Below are 24,068 nucleotides of genomic sequence, written 5' to 3'. Positions count from 1 at the left end.
ACGCAGCGGACACTGCGCAGCGAGCCCGTATGTCAACGTTACCGCTCAATGCTACGTATGCGGGAAACTCGGACACAAGCAAGTCGATTGTCGCTTCAGAGCGAAGGAAGTTAAGAAGCACCCCCTGCCAGTGACTACACAGGCCCGTTCAATGCAGCAGTCAACACCGAAAGGAGCCCTCATCTGCTTCAAGTGCGGACAACCGGGACACATAGCTACGCGCTGCGGGAGCGTCCCTCCTGACGCTGCCTCCGCCACGTCAAGCGCCGTGCCCCGAGCTGAACGCTGAGTCGACATGTGCATGGTCAAGACTCCCTCAGGATTACTAACGCATAACGGTCAGTCAATAATTTTTCACTTTGATTCAGGAGCCGAGTGCTCGTTAGTACAAGAAAGTTGTGCTAAGAATTTGTGTAGTAAACGTTTCAACAATGTTGTTACGTTGTTAAGAGCACTGTACGAATGTTGTGTAGTATAGTGATTAACGAGTATCCGACAGAAATCTTATTTCATGCCTTGTCTAATGAGTATTTGCGTAGCGATATTATTATGATAGGTCGCGAGATTTTGTTTTCGGGTTTTGTGGTTAACATAAGAACGATTGAGCTTACTCTGGCACAAAGTAACGTTATTAATTAGTGTGCTACAAAACATGCCCCGACCTGTACAAATAACTTTGACGAGATAAATACTGACATTTCAAACGGACGTAAATAATAACTTGTCGACATTTTCCTACCACGTGCGTTAACACTTATGAGCTAGAAATTTGCTTAATAGATCCAAATAAAACTGTTCAAAGACGACCGTGTCGCTGTTTACCGGAGAAACGAAAAGTAATGCAAGAACGAGTAAATAAGTTTTTAGATGCCAAAATTATACGAGTAATTCACCCTTTGCAAGCCCCGCTAATAGAGCTAACCGTGAGCTGATCAAAAATACCGTCCCGGATAGGTACCCGTTACCGTTAATTTCTGATCAGATTTCGCGACTTACCGGTGCAAATATCTTCACAAAATTAAATTGCGCTAGTGGTTTCCATTTAATACCGGTAAATAAAGAATCAATTGCACGAACCACGTTTGTAACGCCTAATGGGCAATATGAATTCTTAGCTATGCCTTTTGATCTTCGTAACGCTATTTCAGTTTTTCAGTGTGCTTTGATGATTGCGTTGGATGATTTAAGCTAAAGCTACATTGTAGTGTATGTAAATGACACTTTGATTATTTCGGAAACTGGAGAATAGGGCTTAGAGAGATTAAAAACGGTATTGGAGGTTTTATCTAAAGCAGGTTTCTCACTTAACTTCAAAATAATGTTCATTTTTAAAGACGCGGGTACAGTTCCTAGGTTTTGAAGTAGAGGCAATTGAAATTCGCATGTAAAAAAAAAAAAACCGAAGCTTATCGCGGTTGAATCGAGCGATAAGTCGTGGCAGGATGCATTAAGCGACGTAAAGATTGCGTTAAATGGTACAGTCAATAGGGTGACGAAAGTGAGTCCACTCGAATTACTTATCGGTAAAGTCGCACGCCCTCTTAATTTAAAGATTTATGACGATAATAAGGACGTAGATATCGAACGAGTTGGAGAAAACGCAGCTCTATCGATTTCAAGTGCGGCTCAGTATGACAAAAAAAACGGTTTGACAGTACAAGGCGAGTTTGAATAAGTTTTCTGTCGATGGCTTTGTGTTACTTCAAAACGAAGAATTTAAACAAAATAAATTAGACCCCAAACTTAGAGTCACTGAGCCACTTTGTTGACGTGTTAGATGGGATACGCCATAAATTATGAGCACTAAACTGTAAACGTACTTACAAGTACGCGCATGATAGATTAGGTCGAATGCCCGAGGGCCAAGTACCACTGGAAGTTGAAGAAATTGAATTGAGTGATGACGGTAATGATGGTGCATCTTAGTTCGGCTGGTCGGACCGTACCAGTAGCCATTTCGTAGCCGTAGTCCGTTAGAAATCGGTATCTGCTTTAAGTAGTCCGTGGATACGCGGTGCGCGAGTGGCTCTGGCGGAGGTCGGGTCTTGTAGAGACCATAGACTCTGGGAGAGTCGGCATTGGTAGAATGCAAAAGAAAGAACACAAGGTGTGTTGGATGGGCTTATGGAAAAGCCACAGGCCACGAATAAGATTCATTGTTCAAGATTCATGTATAGTGAAGTCAGATCAAGTCCAGTAAATTTTAATGATTTAATGATTGTGGATAGAGACACAAGCGGTACTTAGCTGCTCTAGCATTTCTGGTTGTCTTAATTGTAATTTCATTAGATGATTTCTTTCTTTCTGTTTTCTTTTGAAACTTAAATCATAATAAATCAAAATTGTTACATAAGCCAGGAAGTTTATTATAGTTTCATTACAATGCCAAGTTAGTTGTAATGTTTAGTGTCAGAAGTGGCCGAACGGTGTATACTGTGCTACGATTTCATTATTTCAGAATAACACACGGGGACGTGTGTAAAGCAGGATGGCCGTGTCGGAGACGGTCATGAATTCCATAGCGTAACGAAGCGCGGCACGAATCCCGCGAGGCGGCAGCACTATCGTGACGTCACGACGCGACTAACTTCGTGCTACGACGGAGCCTACCCGGTGGAGGCGCTCAGAGACGACTCACTTACGATTCCGCTCTCGTGAAGACCAGTACCTCCATCCTAGGAACTGTCATTCGCTTCGTTACCAAGTGTGATACAGTGTTTTACTGAATAAGTGTCTTAAGTACTTTAAACGTAGAATAAACGTGTTTTTGTATTCGCGGTTTCCAATTTGCTCGATCACCCTAGTAATACGCCCCTATGATGTCTGACGATCGTACTGATGTCGCTCTTGATCCGACATATATATATATGTTTACTAATTAAATACTCTTACCTTTTCATATTATCTTTCATATGTTCGGCTTTTTAATTTATATGAACGTTTTTTAGTTTTCTTCACAGATTGTACTTTATTTCCCATGTTTACAAAATTAAACTTTATAAAAAATAACTTAACAAAAAAATAAATGGCTAACTACAACTAGACTATTTTAACTTAATATATTTATTTACATAAAAGAATAATATTCGACAATTAATTTACAATTAATTTACAATTAAAATTACACAAAAATAAAATCTACGAGATTTTATTCGCAACGATGCGGTGAAAAGAGCGACACGTCTGTATAGCAACAGGCCTCGGCCGGCAGTGTCTGTACGAGGCGCTCACGCACACATGCTTACGCATTTTGGTCGAAAATAAGAAAATCTGATTTAAAAAAAATCTATTGATTTTACTAAATAATTAAGATAATAAATTTTTAGTATATTGTTTGTAGAATAATCTGACAAAAGACCAAAATTATTGAAGGTATATAAGTGTAGTTAAAAAACAAAAAAAGACTTTTTAGAGGTAACTTTGCGATTTTTTTCTATCGTACCAAATTAATGACATCATGTTTTCAACACAATTAATAACTAGCATCTATCCTGAAGAATAACATATATTTTTTTCATTTGGTTTATTGCATTGGATTATATACTTTTTGGCATTTTAAAACTTGCATTTAGCTCATGTAGTCCCCTTAACATATAATAAACATTTAATAGCCTTTACTTTTTACTATCAATAATGGACATAGCTTGGTATAAAATACCCATATCCGTTCTTATTTTGTAAATATTCCTCAGAATATTTACAAAATACTACCCTCAGGTAGTATACAATTAGCTAGACTATTTCAAATTAGCTTGTATTTCTGTCCAATCAGATTTGATCCCTGTTTGAGTACAAACTTGCTAATACATCCTACATAGTTGTTTGGTTTCCTTTGAGATCGGTTGTTATCAGGCCGACATCACGTTTAATCGCTTTGTATAAATTATATTGTCGCTGGTAATAGATATAGCGTAAACAAATGTATAATTCTTGTGTAGATGTTCAGATTTTTGTCTCTTTCTGTCAAATGTAACTTTTTCAAGACAAAAAGAAAGAAGAGATCGTAGGTCTTACTCCTGTACCTTCTTACATTTTTTATTAGTGAGTTTGCTTTTACGCGATACTAGTATTAATACAAAGAAAAGTTAAAGTGTATTTATGCAAAGTCAGGTAGCTTGTAGCACAATTAAGTAAAACAGTACATCAACTATTTGTATGAGGTCCAATTTGTTATGGGTAAATAACATGCATTTCTGTAAACCGTATAATATCGGTGAATACCAGCATCAACAGATAATCAACGAATGTAAATCAAATACGATTGATATAGCATCAGTATTATATCTACATATATCTATTTACACTACATTCTAATTCCATGTAAGGTATATTGATATGTTTGATTCAGCATGAATTATGCTACGTCTAAAATATTCATTGAATATGTGTATTTGGTTATGTATATTTGTTATGTACATCATGAATACTAAATGATATTGAGTCATGGTGCAATGGTTGTTGGAAATTTAAGTTATTAAGGGGGCCGTCCTTACGGAACGCTAAAATAGCACTTACTAGTTTTTAAATATCTGAAAACTGGAGCATCGAATATGGATAAAAAATTACATGCAGTATCTTAATAGATATGTCTCAAGTTTCACATCATGATATATCTAAAATATACATCAATAACCTAGCATATTCATCGCCAACATGACTCCGAACACTGAAATCGACCTTTTTTATTTAGCTTTACTGAGCTATTTAGCTGCTAGTTTATTCATGTATTTTTGCTTAAAAAGGGTCTCAAAAGTACAAATAATAAGTGTACCACATTAAATTTTTATTATATTACACAATATTTTAGTATTTTTTATTTAAATATTGGTTACTTTTTTGCATTCGTCGTCCATACATTTTAGTATGGAGAAAATCATTTGACGGTTTTGATTTTTTATTCGACATCGCTGTCAATAAATCTTCAGTCCCTCCCCAGAGCTCAAGGTGAGAGGCAATTGTTAATTTTTACTTTTCAAGGAATCAGATGAACTGAACAAGTATGATTGCTAATCGGTTAATGTTTTACTTATCGTTGCTTATTAGTGCAGTCATTTCGTCGAAAAAAAGGCAAATAAATGACAATGAAAGGCCATGAATTCCGGGGCGCTAAGGCTGCCATCTTGAAAAAATGGTAAAATTTGTTTCCGGCAATAACTCGGCAATCCGATGAGATTCGAAAATTTTTACAAGAACCGCTTTTGTACCTTTTTTGTGCTCTACAAAGATATCTTAATCATTTTCGCGTTCGTCGTTATCGTCATCATCGTCGTCATCGTTATGAAAATGTCGATCAAAAAAGTCAAAAACTCAGCAACAATTTTTGTTTTAATTTTTATTTTTGGTCATAAATATCGAAAAATTTGTAAGATGCATTGCGTAGCTCGATTGCCCGTTCGCTGGAATGGATATTCGAGTGGTGAAGATCATGTTGCAAAAGTCTCGTGATTTTGTAGTTTGTCTGAGCCCTATCTGATGAAGTAGATGGATACCTCGTCGCTCCTGCATGAGCTGCAGAGTCTCTGCTGAAGGAATTTCTTGCCTTCATCTCGCAGAATTCCTACCACTTGTGCGAGTTTCTGGTCAACGTCGTTTGTTGCTTCCAAGGCAGCGAATCGGTTGCTATCTCCGGCTTAAAGCATGTTTGGTCTAAACGTAGACTTCATCAAATAGGCACGTTCGAGCTTGAAACGAATATCCAGAGTGCCTCGTACGAGTTGGTGATCACTTCCGGTATTAAGCCCGGTGACTAAAGAGACATCTCCTAGTATCCGTCGCTTGTCCTTTATGATGAAATCTATCTAATTTTTGGTCATTGTATCGAAGCTTTGCCCTGTCCACTTCGGTTGGGCTGTTTCTTAAAGAATGAATTCAGATTGCTCCTCTTTTTCTAGGAAGTTCCACTCCTGATATGTCTTGGTACATATTTTCCTCTTCATCATCTGAAGGTGTCTTGTTGGGTGCGTAACCTGTACAACTTTGAAGAAGTACGCAACCCCTGTCAACTCAATGGAGATTTCGACAACGTTATTAATGAGATTTAAAATTAACATGGCTATTTTTATCATGAGACTCATGCATAAGACATTCGTAGATAATGTCCAAATATGGAGCTGCATCTAAGAAACATAAAAAATATGGTAATATCCCATTTGTATTGAAGTTATTGATGAGGTCCTTATGCACCAGAAACCCGGTCCCGCCTTGAGATTGTTGGTTTCCCTCCCTGAAGTTCATAAGAGGACCCGAATCTAAGTGGTTTTGTCCTCTCCCTCTCTTCGGACTTCGCAGATACCTCATAGGTATTATCTTATATATTTCAGTTCCTCTTCCAGTTGCACCAGATGTTCATCAAACCTAATCGTTTGTTAATACGATAAACCTAAACCTAAGTTTAGTTGAGTCGAGATGGCCCAGTGATTAGAACGCGTGCATCTTAACCGATGATTGCGGGTTCAAACCCAGCAAGCACCGCTGATTCATGAGATTAATTTGTCTTTATAATTTATCTCGTGCTCTGCGGTGAAGGTTAACATCGTGAGGAAACCGAAGAACAGCGTGGTGGAATATGTTCCAAACCTTCTCCTCAAAGGGAGAGGAGGCCTTTAGCCCAGCAGTGGGAATTTACAGGCTGTTGTTGTTGTAGGGTTAGTTTGTTTGTGGGGCCGTTCGTAACACGGAGTTTTACTGTGGCCACCGCCGTAATCAAGAATAGTAGAATAGTGGGGCCGTGGACATTTTGGTCCCTCTTTTGGAGTAAATGCTATACTCGCCAAGCTTGGCTTTCAGGCTGGAAATCGCAGGGCGTTCACGCATAGGTGACTATGTCTGTATCACTTATATACGCTGTTTTAGATGTTCATCCTACCATCAATCGGTCGCCAGGGTCGCCTCGTAGATCAGGGTGCACCACATGCAGATGTGGATGACTTGGGGCACTGAGATGAAGTTGCGCCCCTTTAGGTACACTTTTACGAGCAATTACAGAAAATCACAAATCGCAATTCGGCTTTTGGATACATGATTTCAAGCATCTTCAACTTTTAAAAGAAAAAAAAGGATTTGCATTCTGAATTTACCTCTGTAAAATCTTAAATATTAATGTACAAAATTTGTAATGTCGAATTAGAAATGCAAAATTGTGAGGATGAAAATTGTGGAAACCTGAATATAAATGAGACTGCTGTGTCTGGTTTTATGTCGAAAGGTACTGGTTATGCTGGATTAAAACAGGTTTCTGCTTATTTTGCAATACCCTGTCAATCTAAAAACCTGTACGATTAATGTTGTACATGGAATGGAAGAAGCTGCATAGGCATTTGATTTAGTGTTACTAGACGTCGCAGTAGACATTAACGGAATACCTGTGATCACAGTAGTAACTCATACATGCTCGTCTAACAGATCATACAGAAAAAACTACACGGCTCAATCATTTAATGAAAGTCACTCTATCGTCATATATTTTTAAAATTATATTCCAAAGTATTATTATATTTCTCGGTTGACTTAACTGGAGAGTTTTACTGCTTTGGAGCTGCTGTTTTGTGGAGGATTTGCTGCCTCACAGTTGCCTAATTTTTTTTTCTAAATTCCAAATTTAAAACGAACGGTAACTCATACCATTGCTCATGATGTTGATGACGTTAGTCTGCTTAATTCTTAAATATTTAACTGCTTTATTAATACATTAGTTAGTACATAGTGCTAAGCAAAAATGTTGATATACATTCCTCTGTATATTGATGCTTAGTACTTTTTATGACCAGATCCCGTCAACGGCCCAACCCCTTTATTTTTATATACCTAATATAAAATAATTTTAATTGAATTATTTCATAAAAAACATTTTCTTGTGTTATTGACTTGTTTAACAAAGACAAAGATTTTTTATCCCCCATAACACCAAAAATTTTGTTTTATTTTTTTGTAAATGTATTATTAGTTTTTTCTGCTTCTGATTGTAATTTATATAAAAAAATTGTGTTAGATATTTTTTTCATATCGCTGTTATCGTAATAATTGTCAAATTGTAATATTTTTTGTGTTTATTTAATAGATTTTAGTGAAATGAAAAAAAAAAAAATTAATTAATATATGCTTCCGTTATTTTTATTTATTAAATATTAGTAAGCGATTATTTAATGTGTCTAAAATATTCTCAAAATAATAATTATTTATTTAGAAGCAACAAAAGCAGTTGAAAATCTAAAAATCATTAGGTATATTAGGCATCTTATTGCACTCGGACCGCACCCTTTGCTAACAAACAATTTAAAATTGATTTTGCGAGTGACAACCTCATAGCTAATTACATTGCTCGTATTTAAATGTATTTTTATAAATCCTACGTTGTGAATGCGCAATGAAATTATAATTTATTCGTTGCATCGACAAAAAGCAACTAAGTATTTCAGGGAATGCGTACGATACACCGAAAAATGCAAATGTATTATTGTAAAATACCTATGTGTGTGTTCGAAAATAAATTCCCACGCTTAGAGACTGCGCTCTTAAGAACGCAATATGTGCTTGAGATATACAATGAATATTGTGTATTTCTGGACTCTTAACGTCAAAACGTAAAAACAGTATTTAAAATTTGTACATTTTAAACCCCACTGCATAAGTTTGTTTGTTGACAACCTCCGTGGTCGAGTGGTGTGTACACCGGTTTTCATGGGTACGCCACTCCGAGGTCCCGGGTTCGAATCCCGGCCGAGTCAATGTAGATTATCATTAGTTTTCTATGTTGTCGTGGGTCTGGATGTTTGTGGTACCATCGTTACTTCTGATTTTACATAATACAAGTGCTTTAGCTACTTACATTGGGATCAGAGTAATGTATTTGATTTTGTCTCATATTTATTTATTTATTACTACCCTTAGCCTAAACTCATATTCCTTTATTCAATATAGAAGCATTGTACAGTACGACACAACTTAGATGTAACATCGGCAAAATTCGTAAAACCGATCACATCCGAATTAAGTACGGTATCCCAAATTATCAATATTTATTTCTTACGTAAATATGATCTTTATACAAACGTAATAACATGTAATATCGTATGACCTAATATATTCGTCAATTTGACACGTCGATCTACATGCACTTGTTTTCTCGAGTTGAACTGACGCGAGAATCTATAGCGACAAAAAAAAAATACAGACGAATTGATAACCTCCTCCTTTTGGAAGTCGGTTGATAACGTTGAATGGCGCGATAGGCTGCTTCTATTGGTTGTGGAAATCGGCAGTACTCGATTTCAATATTAAATATAGTTTTGTAAAATGACAATAAAAAAGTACATGTAAAAATCTACTTGAATAATAGATCATTCTGATTTTGATTTTGGAGTAAACAATTCTAATCAATAACCAAAATGTATTTCAGAAATCAGGGGTATCAGAAAATGGGCGTCTATCAGTGTGTACTGTCGACCGTAAGGCCAGCATCGTGTCTTCGATATACCAAGACGTATCTCCTACGAAGCCGAAAGAGAACATCAGTCCTTGTCCATCACAGAACAGCTTCATAGAACAAGAATGTCACAAAGTGTCGAGGGTTGAATCCTTGAGAAATCCTGGAGGTGAGCCATATTTTTTTCGTTGGAAAAACGCATTATATTGTTCCTCCATATATGGGGGTATGTGGGGTTCGCAGCTGCTGAAGGCTAAATACCGACTAAAAAGCCAGCAGTGCCCATTCCGGAGGTGAAACAATGTATCAACATTACTAAGGCTTGTTCTGTTTTATTCATCGTCATATTGTAATAACACGAAACTCTTCTCAACTGATTCCAAAATTCTTTTCGATATGACCCAAAAATTATAAACCAAATACCTACATCTTAATAAGAATATAAACTGACCATTTCAGACCTAAGCAGAAGAGCATCGGTTAAAGTTGATGGACCTAAGACAGTTGCATTTGATAACAATAATGCCACCAGTCCTGGTGAGGCCCTTGGGAATGGAGCTGTAGTGGCCAAGCCTAAAAGTAGAAGCGGTTCCATCATTGGAGCTATTAGCCCTATTATGGGAACAGGTACTAACGACCATCATTATATTTGTAAATTTTGGTATTATTGTTAACTTTTTAATGCTTTAGAATGACTGAACGTGGTACAGTAATAAATTCGTACCAAACAATAATAAAAATAAATATTATAAGAGATGGCCCAGTGGTTAGGACGCGTTCATCTTAAGCAATGATTACGGGTTCAAACCCAGTCAAGTACTACTGAAAATTCATGTGTTTAATTTGTGTCCATAATTCATCTCGTGGGCACCGGTGACGGAAAACATCGTGAGGAAACCTGCACGTGCCTTATTTCATAGAAATTCTGCCACATGTGTATTCCACCGACCCGCATTGGAACAGCGTGGTTGAATATGTTCCAAACCTTCTCAAAAGCAGAGGAGGCCTTAGCCTGGCAAATTTGCAGGCTGTTCTTGTATAAAATAATATTAAAACAGTCTTTGCTAGAAGTCTATTGAATATTAAAAAGATGGACTAAAATATTCTTGATTTTATTTCCTTAGACTTCGATACAGATTCATCCGTGCCAAGGGATACCGCCCAACCTTTTTATCTTCGGATGCTAAGTACTATGTCTGTGGAGTCCCTAAGTTAGTTGCAAATTAATATTCCCCCTATACAGGCATGTGAATCATGAAGGGTTGAGTGATTTGTGAATTAGATTAGACAGATATAGAGAATTCCCTTTCATTGATATTTTCCATTCATGATAAATGTGTTCATTTCTTATATTTTGTTATCAGTGATGTCCTCTGAAAACTTTATGGAACTTTTACATATCCTATTGTAATGCATGTTTTTATAATGCATTTCATATTAGGATAACCCTTTCCGTATTCCTTAATGTTGATTGAATTTAAATTTTAAGATTGATGACTTTAATTTTCTTGACAAAAATGATTTTTTATCGTAAAATTAAAATCCACATTTATATTTAAAAAGATTCGAAGAGAATTTTTGTAAGGATTAATTGGTAAATTTTCCCTTTATAGATTTGCAATATATTATTTATACTAAGGAATGCTTAAAGTAACAACTAATGTCTCTGTTTGTAGCAGTTATATAGTTATAATAATGATATAATTTTAGCGACTCCCGGAGTCCCGACGAGATCTCGTCCCTCTAGCAAGATGACTAAATACGTCGAGTGTTGGGGCGCTGATAAGCCATTTGCGAACATAACTGACTCAACTTTGGCTAAAAACATTGGCATTTCTGTAAGTGATGATACTGGTTATTGTTTGTCAATGGAGGTTATTTACTTATTAAGTGTTGTCGTTATAGTCAAATTAAACATGATTATTTTTTCATTTCAGAGCTTAGCAATGATCGAGCAGCATTTACTTCCACAAAGAACCTGCTGTGATTGCAGGTAGTGTACCACTTACGGTAGTACAAAATAAATTATGAATTTTGATAAAAAAACTACAGTATAAAATATAAATAACATGTTGATTTTGAAGTCATAATGGGCATTATTATTTTAATATATTAAAATTAAAAGTCGTAATTTATAGTCATGTAACATTATGGTGTCACGGTGTGGCGTCAGATAGGCAAAAACTGTCGTTTCAAAATCATCTGAGATTTTGATAAACAACTGTTCAGGAGTTTTAATGCTAGCATTTGTATATTACACACCGTGACAGCGATTGCAATTCATTAATTTCTCCTTAAAAAAAAACACCAAATATATACGTTCAATGAGAGCCAGTCGTACAAACACAACTGTTGTTTTTATCATTATGACGTAACCAGAATGACTGACACCGTTTTTAAGGGAATAAAGGGCTTGATTTTATTTTATGGCAAAAAGGGTGTTTATTATTCCGAAATGTATTTTTGTAACTTTCTATTAGGAAAATCAAAATTTTCAAGTCCTTTTTCAAACATAGTAGAAGACCCAATTTTGTATAACCTTCGTAACAAAAAGTCTTAAGTCATTTAATGACATAGAAAAAAACTTTAAAGACAACCTCATCTCTGCTTCCAGCAATAACTCCGAGGGTCTCCGTCGGATTACTCTGGGCTTCAAGAACAGAGAGCAGGAGAGGCAGTACAGGAACCAGGCCGACGCGCAGTTTAAGTACTACGTGGCGTGCGCCGCCGGACTGTTCATATTGCTGGCGTTCATACAGTTGCTGACGGTTGCTAAGTAAGTATCACACTAAAACAAAATGTATTTATTACTAGCTGTGCCCGCGACATTGTAAGCGTTGGGAACAAAAAAATAATTATTGTAGCCTAAGTTACTCCTTATTATATTAGGTATCTGCAGGTGAAAGTCCCATCAAAATCGGTCCAGCCGTTCCAGAGATAAGCCGGAACAAACAGACAGAGAGACTAACAGAAAGACAGACAAAAATTGTAAAAATGTGATTTTGGTATATGTAACGTGTACACATACCCTGCCCCTAAACTAGGAGATCCTGTATCTTAGTAGGCAGTGACTCCCAATCAGTGTTTACATATATTCATAATCAATAACAAAAACATACTTATCTATTAAATAAATTTACTTAGCTAAAGCACTTGTCTTATGGTAAAACAGTAGTGACGACGGTACCACAAATACTCAGACTCAAGACAACATAGAAAAAAATTAATTTTTGTACATCGTCTTAGCTGGTAATTGCACTTGGGACCTAGGAGTGGTGTACCATAAAAACCGGTGTACACACTATTTTACCTTTCCTTTAAATTGTTCTATTGAAGAAAAACTAAATAATAACAAAAAAAAAAAAAAATTTTGCTGTCGAATTATATTTGTCTGGTATTAATCTACAGTGCCATTCTATAAGAATTACTTTCATTTCTCACCCTTGATATGCTAAAATCAATGCTCATGTTATTCGGTGAGTTGTGAGTTCGAGTGCGTTTCCATAACGCAATTCTTACGGAACAGAACTGCTACAAATAATAATAGTAATTAATACTGTTATCATTTGCAGAAGTGTAATCATTTACGCGTCATTTGGCCCAACGTTAATCACACTGCTGGTCTTCGTGTACTTGTCGTGGTCGGACGGGCGAGCTGGTCTTCTGCTGTCCGACGTACCCGATGAACTATACGTAGACAACTGCACTAAGCCTGGACAAGTAAGCTATTGAAATATGTTAGCGGAGCGAGGTCTAATACGCCTCGTATGTCTCCCTTGCGGTGCAGCTAAGATAAACAGATTTAACTGTTGTGCGAAGGCCGTAACGTCTATTTGTTATATTGTAGGAAAGAATAATAAATTTATTAACATAAAAATTAACAACATTAAATGCTTAAATATACTAAAATTAGTTACTGTATAAATCTTGCATCAATCAAAAATGCTAGCAGCATTTCCCCGTTGAATCGCAATTCCGATCCTCTGGGCAAAAAACGAACCAGCCCTCCTGTCACCAGTGGAGGCAATGAGGCGAGGTGTTATACTTTTGATGAAGCTTTTTGCAACACTGCTCCAAGGGGACTAAATATTCGTGTATTATATCTAATTACTTTTTTGCTCCATTTGCTGTCGAAACGCTTGGCCTCTGTAGGAAAATGATAAATATATTTATAGGATGTCTTTAAAAAACAGACTGATGGTGTATCTACTTAATACGATGTCTCTTACACCATGTACCGCAAAAAAATAAAATTCGATCACATTACAGCATCACTTCGCATCGAGTTTCAGTTTCTTATATGTTACGGGGTCTAATAAGCCCCGTACCGGTATGATGATAGTTTTCATACGAGATATTCAACGCCCCGTATCGCAGCCAAAAAATGATGCCGCACCAAACGCGTTAAAAGTATTTACTTGGGTGTGGGGCTTTTTGCTAGCAATAGGAAGTTTACCCCTTTTAGTAAAAAAATCTGAGACATAATGTCTACTTATGCCAAGTATGTACCTAGCCAGTCTAACTCGATTGGATACATAAAATTGTATCGTTATAGTCCCTGATCTAGATACCTGTTTTCAGTAACTAGTATCTTCTCTTAAATTATCACGATATGCTTTGGCGAGTTATAAGTAATTAATCAATAGTATTATAACTGGTATTAAAGATATTTTTTCCACTATAAAATGGAACTGTTTAATTTTGCCAGCTCTTATACTTTACCTCAACTAATTACGGTCTGTAAAGTCTAAAGTAATGGCCAGTTTTTTTTAATTTAATTTAATATTTCCATTTATTTTAAATGCTTTGATATTTTAAAATTAAGGATGATCTAAATTATTTTTATTGCATTTTCCAGGTGGTTGCCAACAGCTGTTACATCAGACTCACTATGTTTGTTATATCCGTGATCCTCATCAGCTTCTGCGCTGTAATTAATCTGGTAATTGACTATTTTTTAGATTAAACGATCTCAATATTAATTAATAACATTTTTTATGGTATAGGTTGGCGGACGAGCATATGGGCCAACTGATGGAAAGTGGTCACCATCACCCAAATGACGCTGTAAGAAATATTAACGATTCCTTTCATCGTCAATGTGCCACCAACCTTGGGAACTAAGATGCTAAGTCCCTTGTGCCTGTAGTCACACTGGCTCACTCAATCTTCAAACCGGAACACAACAATACGGCGAACTGTTGTTTAGCGGTAGAATAACTGATGAGTGGGTGGTACCTACCCAGACGGGCTTGGCATTTAAATGCTATTGTATATTTTGGAAACAATAATAATCTTAGCCATCCAAGTTGTTATTTTTGTAAGACTTTCTATATTAAAAATAACAGAAAAATTTACATTTCAGATCTTATTGCACTACTTACAGACTTTCATGGAATAACTATGAAAGTATTATCGGAAAACTCAATTTAAAGCGAAGTTAGGACGAACAAATTGTAATATAATACGTATCTTTTATTTCAGTTCCAAACATATATTATTCAAGAATTTCCCATTAATAGTAAAATTGTAAACTCCACTTGGAATGATACCGCCCTCACCGATTTGCCGATGGAAATTGATGTTGACTCTGCTCCTGTGAGTATATCATTATTATTATATTTCAATTAATTAAGGTAGTTATGTAAATTATTCTTACCTGCTCACCTTCAATATGGATATAATTAGGTAAAGACGAAACAATATCCTATTAGTTAATAAAGCTTAAACTATTAAAAATCTAATTAAATTGAAGTAATTTTTATTTTTCATAAAAATACTTATTTTCAAGAATACTCTGGAGTTTTTATTATTGCGTAATACTAATACATATTATACAATTTGTTTGCAAAACATTTAAATTATAATTTATAAATGATTCGCCAAAAAAATAAAGGATCTGATTTAAAAAAATGAGTCATGAATGAAATAGAGCAAATTATTTATATATGCTAAATTTAGTTAACAATGTACGATTTCGAAGCGCCAGCAAAACTAATAAAATTTTGTTAAATTTTTCAATCAATGAATTATCGATAAAAGCCTGGAGTTAAGTAATCGGAATTTACAGAATAATGACGCACGTAAAGTCATTAATCCACAGTGTGTTATATCTTTCTAATAGTAATTAAATCTATACACTAATCATTGGAGTATAAGTTTGAAAAAATAGAGAGAAAATCTATATGAATACTTATCTTAGCATCTTTTGACATTATTTATATAAAAATGTATTATTATTAAAGGGTGACTAGTGCAGCTCTTTCTTGCTGTCTGTACTAGTCGTCTTCGTGTTTGGATTTTACTACCACTTACCATCAGGTGGTATGGACTCATATGCCTGCCCGGATAATATAGAAAAAATCTCCAAAATTAACCTAGGGAGACATTATTGGTCCCATATCTTTTTTCGTTCATGTAATTGATTGAATATAATAATTTCCTACTTTCAGAGCTACCTCTACAGTTCAGTGCTGACGTTAGCTTCGATATCGGTGTTCCTTCGAGTCGGTTTCGTTCTGAAGCTCGTTTTGATGCTCCTGACGTTACTGGGGCACATCACGCTGTTCGCGTCAGCGGAACTGTTCAGTCAGTACCAAAAGCAGGATACAAATACAGAGTAAGTATACGAGTTTGTTTTAGGATTGTGTGATCGTATGAAAATTCTTAACAAGGTTTTTATTAGGGTAAATTTATAGTATCTTATTACATTAGTATTTATTCTACATACAATTAATTCGAAAGCCTCCGCAAAAAAATGATGATGACTGGTGATGACTCCGCAAAAAGTGTTCTGCAATATTGTTTCATGCTTAGTGGTTACAGGACGATGATGAGTCTGATTTAGAACCCGAACAAGCACCACTAAAATCATATCTTTCATTTTTTTTTATAGTTCATATCATACAATACATACACAACTTAGATTTAACATCGGCAATATTTATTAATTAATATTTGAAAAAGATCTCAATGCAAACGTAATATTTTGTTATATCACATAACCAAATATTAATGATTGATTTTTTTTATTTTAATTTGTCGCTGCTACATTGAAATTGTGTCGTACTATACTGATATTTAAGTGAATTGTTTTTTTTAGAGTAGCACTGACTTTTGTTTTACCGTTACAGATTTTCAATGCTCCCATACTCCGCTAAAGCCGGCCTCGTACTGGTGTTCCTCGCCGCTCTGCTGCATATCCTGGACAGGCAGATTGAGTTTACATCCAGAACTGATTTCCTGTGGAAGGACAAGCTGAAGTTCGAACAGGAAGAAGTGGAAACGATGAGAGGAATCAATAAGGTTTCATTTTAATATTACAGTCAAAATATTTCTGCACTCTTAGACAATGTATTAAAATTATATCTTCGATATGGAAGACACTATAAGTTTCTTTAATATACGTAATTACATTTGATTTGAATCAGCTTCAGTTGAATCAATTTCAGCTTCATTTATGAATCAGCCTGAAATAAGCCTGAAATAAATTGATTGTAACCTTAAACCTTTTACAAAGGTGGAATGTTATTTCCCATGTTCCTGGGTGGATTCAATGGAAACAAAAAAACACACATGCCAAGTATATTTAGTATTCCACCTAACTCGTTTCCTTTTTTTACTTTTTTTAACTTTACTTTATTATTTTGTAGACCCTGAGTAGAATCCATAATTTTCGATGTTAGGTTATATCCTAACTGATGAATTTTGTTTTTATTTAAGATTCTGCTAGAAAACATCCTGCCGGCTCACGTGGCGCAACATTTCTTAACATCCGTGGCGTCCAAGGTATTAAACATTTTACTCATCAAGAATTTGTGTATTGTTTACTATTTTATTATGTATTTATACTACATATAAGTTACTGTACCCTTCCCATTTACACCAATATTATGATCCTTTACCCAAAGGTTGCCTGGAAGAGATCGCTGCTTAGCGATAATGTCGCCTGTTGCACCTCATGCAATTTTTATGTAACAAAAATGTATTTTTTAGTTTTAATTTTTAGTTTTTTAAGGGTGCAATAAAAATAAATAAATACATTCCTAAAAGTGATGTTACCTAATACCATTTATACTTTGATAATCTATCACGTGTCTACATAGTAATTAATATAACCGTTTATTACCACAACTGACGATTTTGTCTCTGTGTTACACTTAAATTTCAACGATTTCTTATCGCAAACTATCATTTACTGTTCATTTATCTGACCCTCTTTAAGTACAGAGTTGTAAGATTCACCTGAATATACCAATCAAGTCTTGCGACGTAAAATTCTACTAATGGACTACTTAACTTAACTAACTTCTACTAATACTAATGGATCCTTTGCAGGAGGAGTTGTACCACGATTTTGCCTCTGTGTTACACTTAAATTTCAACGATTTCTTATCGCAGACTATCATTTACTGATCATTTATTTGACCTTCTGTAACTATAGCGTTGGAAGATTCACCTGAATATACCAATCAAGTCTTGCGACGTAAATTTCTTCCTCCAGAGGAACCGAAAATATTCTTACTAATGGATTCACAGGAGGAGTTGTATCACGAGCGGTACTCCAGCATAGCGGTGATGTTCGCTTCCATCCCCAACTACAAGGAGTTCTACGACGAGACGGACGTCAACAAGCAAGGCCTCGAGTGCCTCAGGCTGCTTAACGAGATCATTTGCGACTTCGACAAGGTAGGCTAACGGCATCTTGTAGTTCAATTGGGTAGAAACAGATTTAGGGATAGGGCAACCAGGACAACATTAATTAATAAATAAATAAATATGCGACAATATCACATACATTACTCTGATCCCAATGTAAGTAGCTGAAGCACTTGTGTTATGGAAATCAGAAGTAACGACGGTACCACAAACACCCAGACCCAAGACAACATAGAAAAGTAATGGTAATCTACATCGACTCGGCCGGGAATCGAACCCGGGACCTCAGAGTGGCGTACCCGTGAAAACCGGTGTACACACCACTCGACCACGGAGGTCGTCAAAATTGAAATAATTGTATTTAATTAACATGACGTTGTATTTTTTAAATGTTAAAAAAGAGTAACTTCTGAGTTTCTTGTCGGTTCTTCTCGGTAGAATCTACTTTCCGAACCGGTGGTAGCTTCACTTAATTGTAAAATGACGATTCAAAAGTGCTTGTAAAAGCCTACTCGAATAAAGTTTATTTTGATTTTGATTTTTGATTTTTGAAACTACGATAGGGCACTCCATAAGAAAGATATTATGTGATTATATTATACTATAGATATCTAGATATTGAGATTATTTATGACTTTCATAAGGTATTTGACTAACAGCATTTTGTAGTGTAGTTGGAGGAGAGGACAGCGTCGGTACGACTGACCTGGGGCCTCCGCACGAGAGGGCCACAATCATAGAAGTTACGATGGGTTTAGAAATGTAGTTTAAAAGTTACTGAAAAGAAGAGTAAATCAATTGTAAACAAACCTTACCGATATAAATTCTTAAAATTATTAAAAAAAAAATAACTAGGCTATCTATGTTTCCCTAGGGCAAAATAGATAGCCTAGTTACTTAGTTAGCCTCCTCTAAATCCTGTCCCGGAAGAGTAGCTAATGACTTTATTGTTAGTCTTGCATCTACATTCCGAATCTTTGATAGCTTTTTGAATACCTTGTTAAATGAAGATGTAAAATTGCTTCTTAAATCTACTGGAATAAGGCATATTTTAGTTTAATTCAAATATTAATGGCATTACCAGAAAGTAACAATTGCTTCCTCTTTCAGTTACTTCTAAAGCCAAAATTCAGTTGTATTGAGAAGATTAAGACGATCGGCAGCACTTACATGATCGCTTCAGGTTTGAGGCCCGGGAAGGAAGAACAAATTGTAAGTAGTATTTTAATATCTATTTATACCAAAATAGCCTTTAAAACCCTTTCACGGAAAGAACAAACTTGCTTATACTACTTATTACACTTAACGTTTCATTTTTTTATACGCCTTAGAGTATACTCGTTATTTAAAAAAACTTTACTCTCTCAATAAGTAGTTAAGTTTGAAGTAATTGCAAAAGTTTGGCGGACGAGCATATGGGCCACCTGATGGTAAATGGTCACCACCACCCATAGACAATGACACTGTAAGAAATATTAACTATTCCTTACATCGTCAATGTGCCACCAACCTTGGGAACTAAGATGTTATGTCCCTTGTGCCTGTAGTTACACTGGCTCACTCACCCTTCAAACCGGAACACAACAATACTGAGTACTGTTATTTGGCGGTAGAATAACTGATGAGTGGGCGGTACCTACCCAGACGGGCTTGCACAAAGCCCTACCACCAAGTAAATTATGTTTTGTTACGTTAATCATTTTTACTTTTACTTTTCCAGGACGGCAAAGAGGAACACACGGTGGCCGTCCTCGTGGAGTTCGCGATCGCGCTGATGACTATTCTTGATCAGATCAACAGGGAATCCTTCCAGAGGTTCAAATTAAGGATAGGTAGGTTTCTATTAGGGTTTAGTCAGATATGATTTATCGTTGTCTAAATATTCATACATATAAAGAAATAAATACTGGATAACATCACATACAATACTTTGATCCTAATGTAAGTAGCCAAAGCATATGTGTTATGAAAAATTGAAGAAGAAGAACTAATTACGGTACCGAAAACACCCAAGACAACATAGAAAACTTTTTCTGTATCGAATATCGAATCGGCCGGGTATCGAACCCGTGACCTTGGAGTGGCGTACCCACGACAACCGGTGTAGTACTAGACCATGGAGGTCTGGCAAAAATCACTACAGTTTGACTTATCAGTATGTTTAGCTAAGTGTCGCTAGTTGCCAAAAATATGTTTAATCGCCTGGCCATGGGAAATTCGCCGACGCGAATGTTCGAGCGCTGCGAACGGCGAAGCGTGTACATTGCTATACGTCTGTCTTATTCGCAAGACGTTCGCACTTAGCTAAATATACTGATTAGTCAAACTGTACTGATTTTTGTCAGTCCTCCATGGTCTAGTACACTGGTTTTCGGTGTAGTATGCCACTCCAAGGTGTAGATGCTTTACTCGACGTTGCTGTACGTTGCGTGTACACTATTACACCTTAAACGTGAGCCGTGTAACCCGCCAGGCCTGAGCCACGGGCCGGTGATCGCGGGCGTGGTGGGCGCGCAGAAGCCGCAGTACGACATCTGGGGGAACACCGTCAACGTGGCCTCGCGCATGGACTCCACCGGCCTCATGGGCCGCATACACGTCACCGAGGACACGGCCAAGTACGTGGAGCCTTCTTACCCCATGTCCATTCAGTTTATTGGTAGAAGAAAAACAACGTTAAAAATTCAGATATTAAATTTTAAATTTTGATATGTTTTATACCATTACGTATGATACTTATCATACGTAATGGTATAAAACATATCAAAATGACAAATGGTAAGAACATGACATGGCATGACAATTCGCTGCATCCACGCGGTTAATTAACTTCGTTCTTTGTGGTAATAGAAACAATAGTGAGGATGTTATTTCTGTATAAAGATATTCTGTCACACGAATATCAACTTAATCGTATTGCAGTAACTTGATTAGACACACTTGATTTTCTTTTAATCCGTTTCGGATTGAGAGGGGTATTTGGACTCAAGAACACAAAAAAAGATGTGAGCTGTCCTTTCGTACCATATCTTAAAAAAAGCAACTTGATAGTTATCACTCTTATTAATCTTTACAGCCAGCACAACATTAAGCTCAATAAAACGTATAATTTAACATTTTTAGTATTATCTCGGCATATAGCCCTCAGTGGAATCAATCCCCTCAGTCAAAATGTATGCATGGAGTTCTTTTAATCCCTATCTAAAAATAATAGCAAAATCGTATATCGTCAAAATAGCTACAATAAAGTTGAAGGGATAAATTGTTTATTTTTAAAACCACTTAATAAGTAAAGGGATATTTCAATAATTTATAAGCTGTTTTCTATTTAACAATAGAAAAAATATAACTGAATTTTCATTTCCTTTTGCTAAATAATGTAACTAATAATAATAAAGTAATAAATGGTTGGAGTGCTTATTTGCGTTAGTTTTGAGTTTCGCGCGTTGAGTTGAGTCGGTTTGAAATTAAATAAATAGAAACAAAATTATCATGATTATATTACAACATTGGTTCAAACGGCCAACTTTTGGATCCAATGTAGTGTTCGTTCTAAATTTAATTTTGATTTTTGTTGCAATTGTTTCAGAGTGCTGATGAAAGCTGGTTACACTTGCGAATGTCGGGGGCCGACTTTCGTGAAAGGTAAAGGGACTTTAGTGACGTATTTTGTGAAAACCCCCAATATAGGGGCCGGACAGTGAACAGGATTATAGTAATTTCCTTTTAGTATAATCAATGAAATGACTTCTTCGTATTATTAGTGTTATATTGACATATAAATGCTTTAAAATCATAAAACCCACTAGCTAATAAATATATTATATATATATGACAATGTCAAAAAACATAATTAAAACATTAAATTATTATTAGTAATAAGTGTATGACAATATTGTATTTTAATTATTAATATTATATTATATTAGTAAAATTTTAACTTTTAAATATTCAATTCAGTAGTGATTTCAGGGCCTAGAATTTTTGCATAATTTATTTTGCTACGACTATACTCGCCTTGATTGAACAAATATTATATGTTATAAGAATATTTCCAAATATTACTATGTAAATGCAGTGAATTAAATTATTTTTAACGTAGACCTTAGATTTTATCTACATAGTATTTATTAGTTGAATTGAATACTCCTAATAAAAACCACTAATAAATTATATAATTATTGAATATTTATAAATTGCGTTGTGATTTAATGATTAATTGTAAGCCTTTTTTATTGTTATTTTTCACTGAGATTAAGATATTAGACGCACGAATTTTGTTTTATATTAACACGAAAAAAAAAGATTTTTTTAATATAAACTGGTCCAGTATTAAAAAAAATGTAATTGTTTAAATACATACGAATTTCCTGCAAATTTTCGTTTAACATATATTAAGTGAACATTTGTAAATTATACAAAATAAAATATAAGAGTTATTTTATAATTAATATTTGCATTTAAAACATACAATTGTGTACAGTCAGACTAAGAAAACCTTTGTCAGTTTTCAAACTCATTGCTTTATCAAGTAAGCTCTTAGTACCTTTTGAAACCGAAGCACATACATAAAATAAAACTTACATAGCATGATAACTTGGTTTGAAATAGTGTAACATATTTTGACTACGTTTAGTTTTACATCAACACTAGCCGAGCCCGCGACCTTGTACGCTTTTGAATTTAACAAAAAAAAGTGTAGTCTAAGTTACTCCTCATTTTATTAGCTATCTGCCGGTGAAAGTTCCGTCAAAATCGGTCCAGCCGTTCCCGAGATTGGCCGGAACAAACAGACGGACAGACAAACAGAAAATATTTTATTTTGGCATATGTACCGTGTATATGCCGTTAGTCAAATAGGGCTATTTTAATATTACAAACAGACACTCCAATTTTATTTTATGTATAGATGAAATCTTTTTAATGACGTAATCAGTCATTACAAATTTAAATTAGATATGATAGTCCAGGAATTTTATCACCAAAAATCGGTCCGGTTTGCATAAAATCCTACGTGATTTTTCGGATTATATCAGAGGACGCCTCCTAAGTATAAAACCGAGTTTCTGTCGCCCGAAACCGCGAGCGTTAGCCGCCATCTGAGAGGACATCTAAAAATCTTGGACTATGATATCTTCTACTTAATTATCAAAATATGTCTGTCAGTGTCGGATATTCTCGAGCACACGAAAATAGATCTTAAGGTGACGAACCTTATCTTACCCCGACTGTACACGAACTAGTTATTTAACATTCGTTTTGACGTTTTGATGATGAGTATAGCTTTAATTAATATTTTTAATCTTAAACCAAATATGATACAATTAATCTAGAAGCTTGTTTTTATTTTATTTTTAAACGGCAGCAGTTTCTCTATTGGCATATTAAGTCATATCCAATTGTCATATTTAGCATAATATTTAATATGTAGTGACAAAGACTTGCTCATTGATGTTTATAGATATAAATTATTTTTTAATTATATGTATGTAATTATACTTCATGATTAAAAATAACTATTATACATATAATTATCATCATCATATTTTAATTCTTTACACATGTAAAGAATTAAAATATGATGATATCCAATAAAATATTATTTTGAATAATTAAAGTAATAATAAAAACGATTTAGTTTTATTTAAAACTAGTGTAATATTGTAGCCTAAGTTACTCATTATTATATCAGTTATCTGCCAGTGAAAGTCCCGTCATAATCGGCCCAGCTGTTCCAGAGCCGGAAAAAACAGACAGACAGACCGACAAAAATTGTATAAAATGTTATAAAAAAGGGCTATTTTAATATTACAAACAGACACTCCAATTTTATTACATGTATAGATGAATTTGAAATCATCTATGGTATTAAAAAATAACGATATTATCAATTTATTTTATGTCGAGTTTGATACATCGCCAATTTCACGCTACCATTTTGGACGTGCATCTCATCCGACGGGCGGCGGCGGAATGAATTTGAATTTCG

At 35.2% G+C, this 24,068-nt stretch overlaps 1 protein-coding gene across 2 annotated transcripts in view; it reads left to right on the top strand.

The window, feature by feature from the left end:
- Positions 1–23,604, top strand: part of LOC124536066 (adenylate cyclase type 2-like) — a 225,159-nt gene extending 201,555 nt beyond the window's left edge. For both annotated transcript variants that reach the window (XM_047112496.1, XM_047112495.1), the window contains exons 10-25: positions 9,395–9,590; positions 9,881–10,048; positions 11,132–11,259; positions 11,359–11,414; positions 12,036–12,197; positions 12,994–13,141; positions 14,280–14,363; positions 14,906–15,019; positions 15,874–16,040; positions 16,555–16,726; positions 17,144–17,209; positions 17,960–18,109; positions 19,190–19,291; positions 19,800–19,911; positions 20,553–20,697; positions 21,669–23,604. In XM_047112496.1, the coding sequence (XP_046968452.1) occupies positions 9,395–9,590; positions 9,881–10,048; positions 11,132–11,259; positions 11,359–11,414; positions 12,036–12,197; positions 12,994–13,141; positions 14,280–14,363; positions 14,906–15,019; positions 15,874–16,040; positions 16,555–16,726; positions 17,144–17,209; positions 17,960–18,109; positions 19,190–19,291; positions 19,800–19,911; positions 20,553–20,697; positions 21,669–21,783 (2,085 nt within the window). In that variant the 3' untranslated portion in view covers positions 21,784–23,604. The remainder of the gene's footprint in view (positions 1–9,394; positions 9,591–9,880; positions 10,049–11,131; positions 11,260–11,358; positions 11,415–12,035; positions 12,198–12,993; positions 13,142–14,279; positions 14,364–14,905; positions 15,020–15,873; positions 16,041–16,554; positions 16,727–17,143; positions 17,210–17,959; positions 18,110–19,189; positions 19,292–19,799; positions 19,912–20,552; positions 20,698–21,668) is intronic.
- Positions 23,605–24,068: the final 464 nt, after the last annotated feature.

This window comes from Vanessa cardui, chromosome 16, assembly GCF_905220365.1.
Source record: "Vanessa cardui chromosome 16, ilVanCard2.1, whole genome shotgun sequence".
NCBI lineage: Eukaryota > Metazoa > Arthropoda > Insecta > Lepidoptera > Nymphalidae > Vanessa > Vanessa cardui.
Note: the sequence above shows the minus strand (reverse complement) of the source record. Positions and strands in the feature narration are given on the sequence as shown.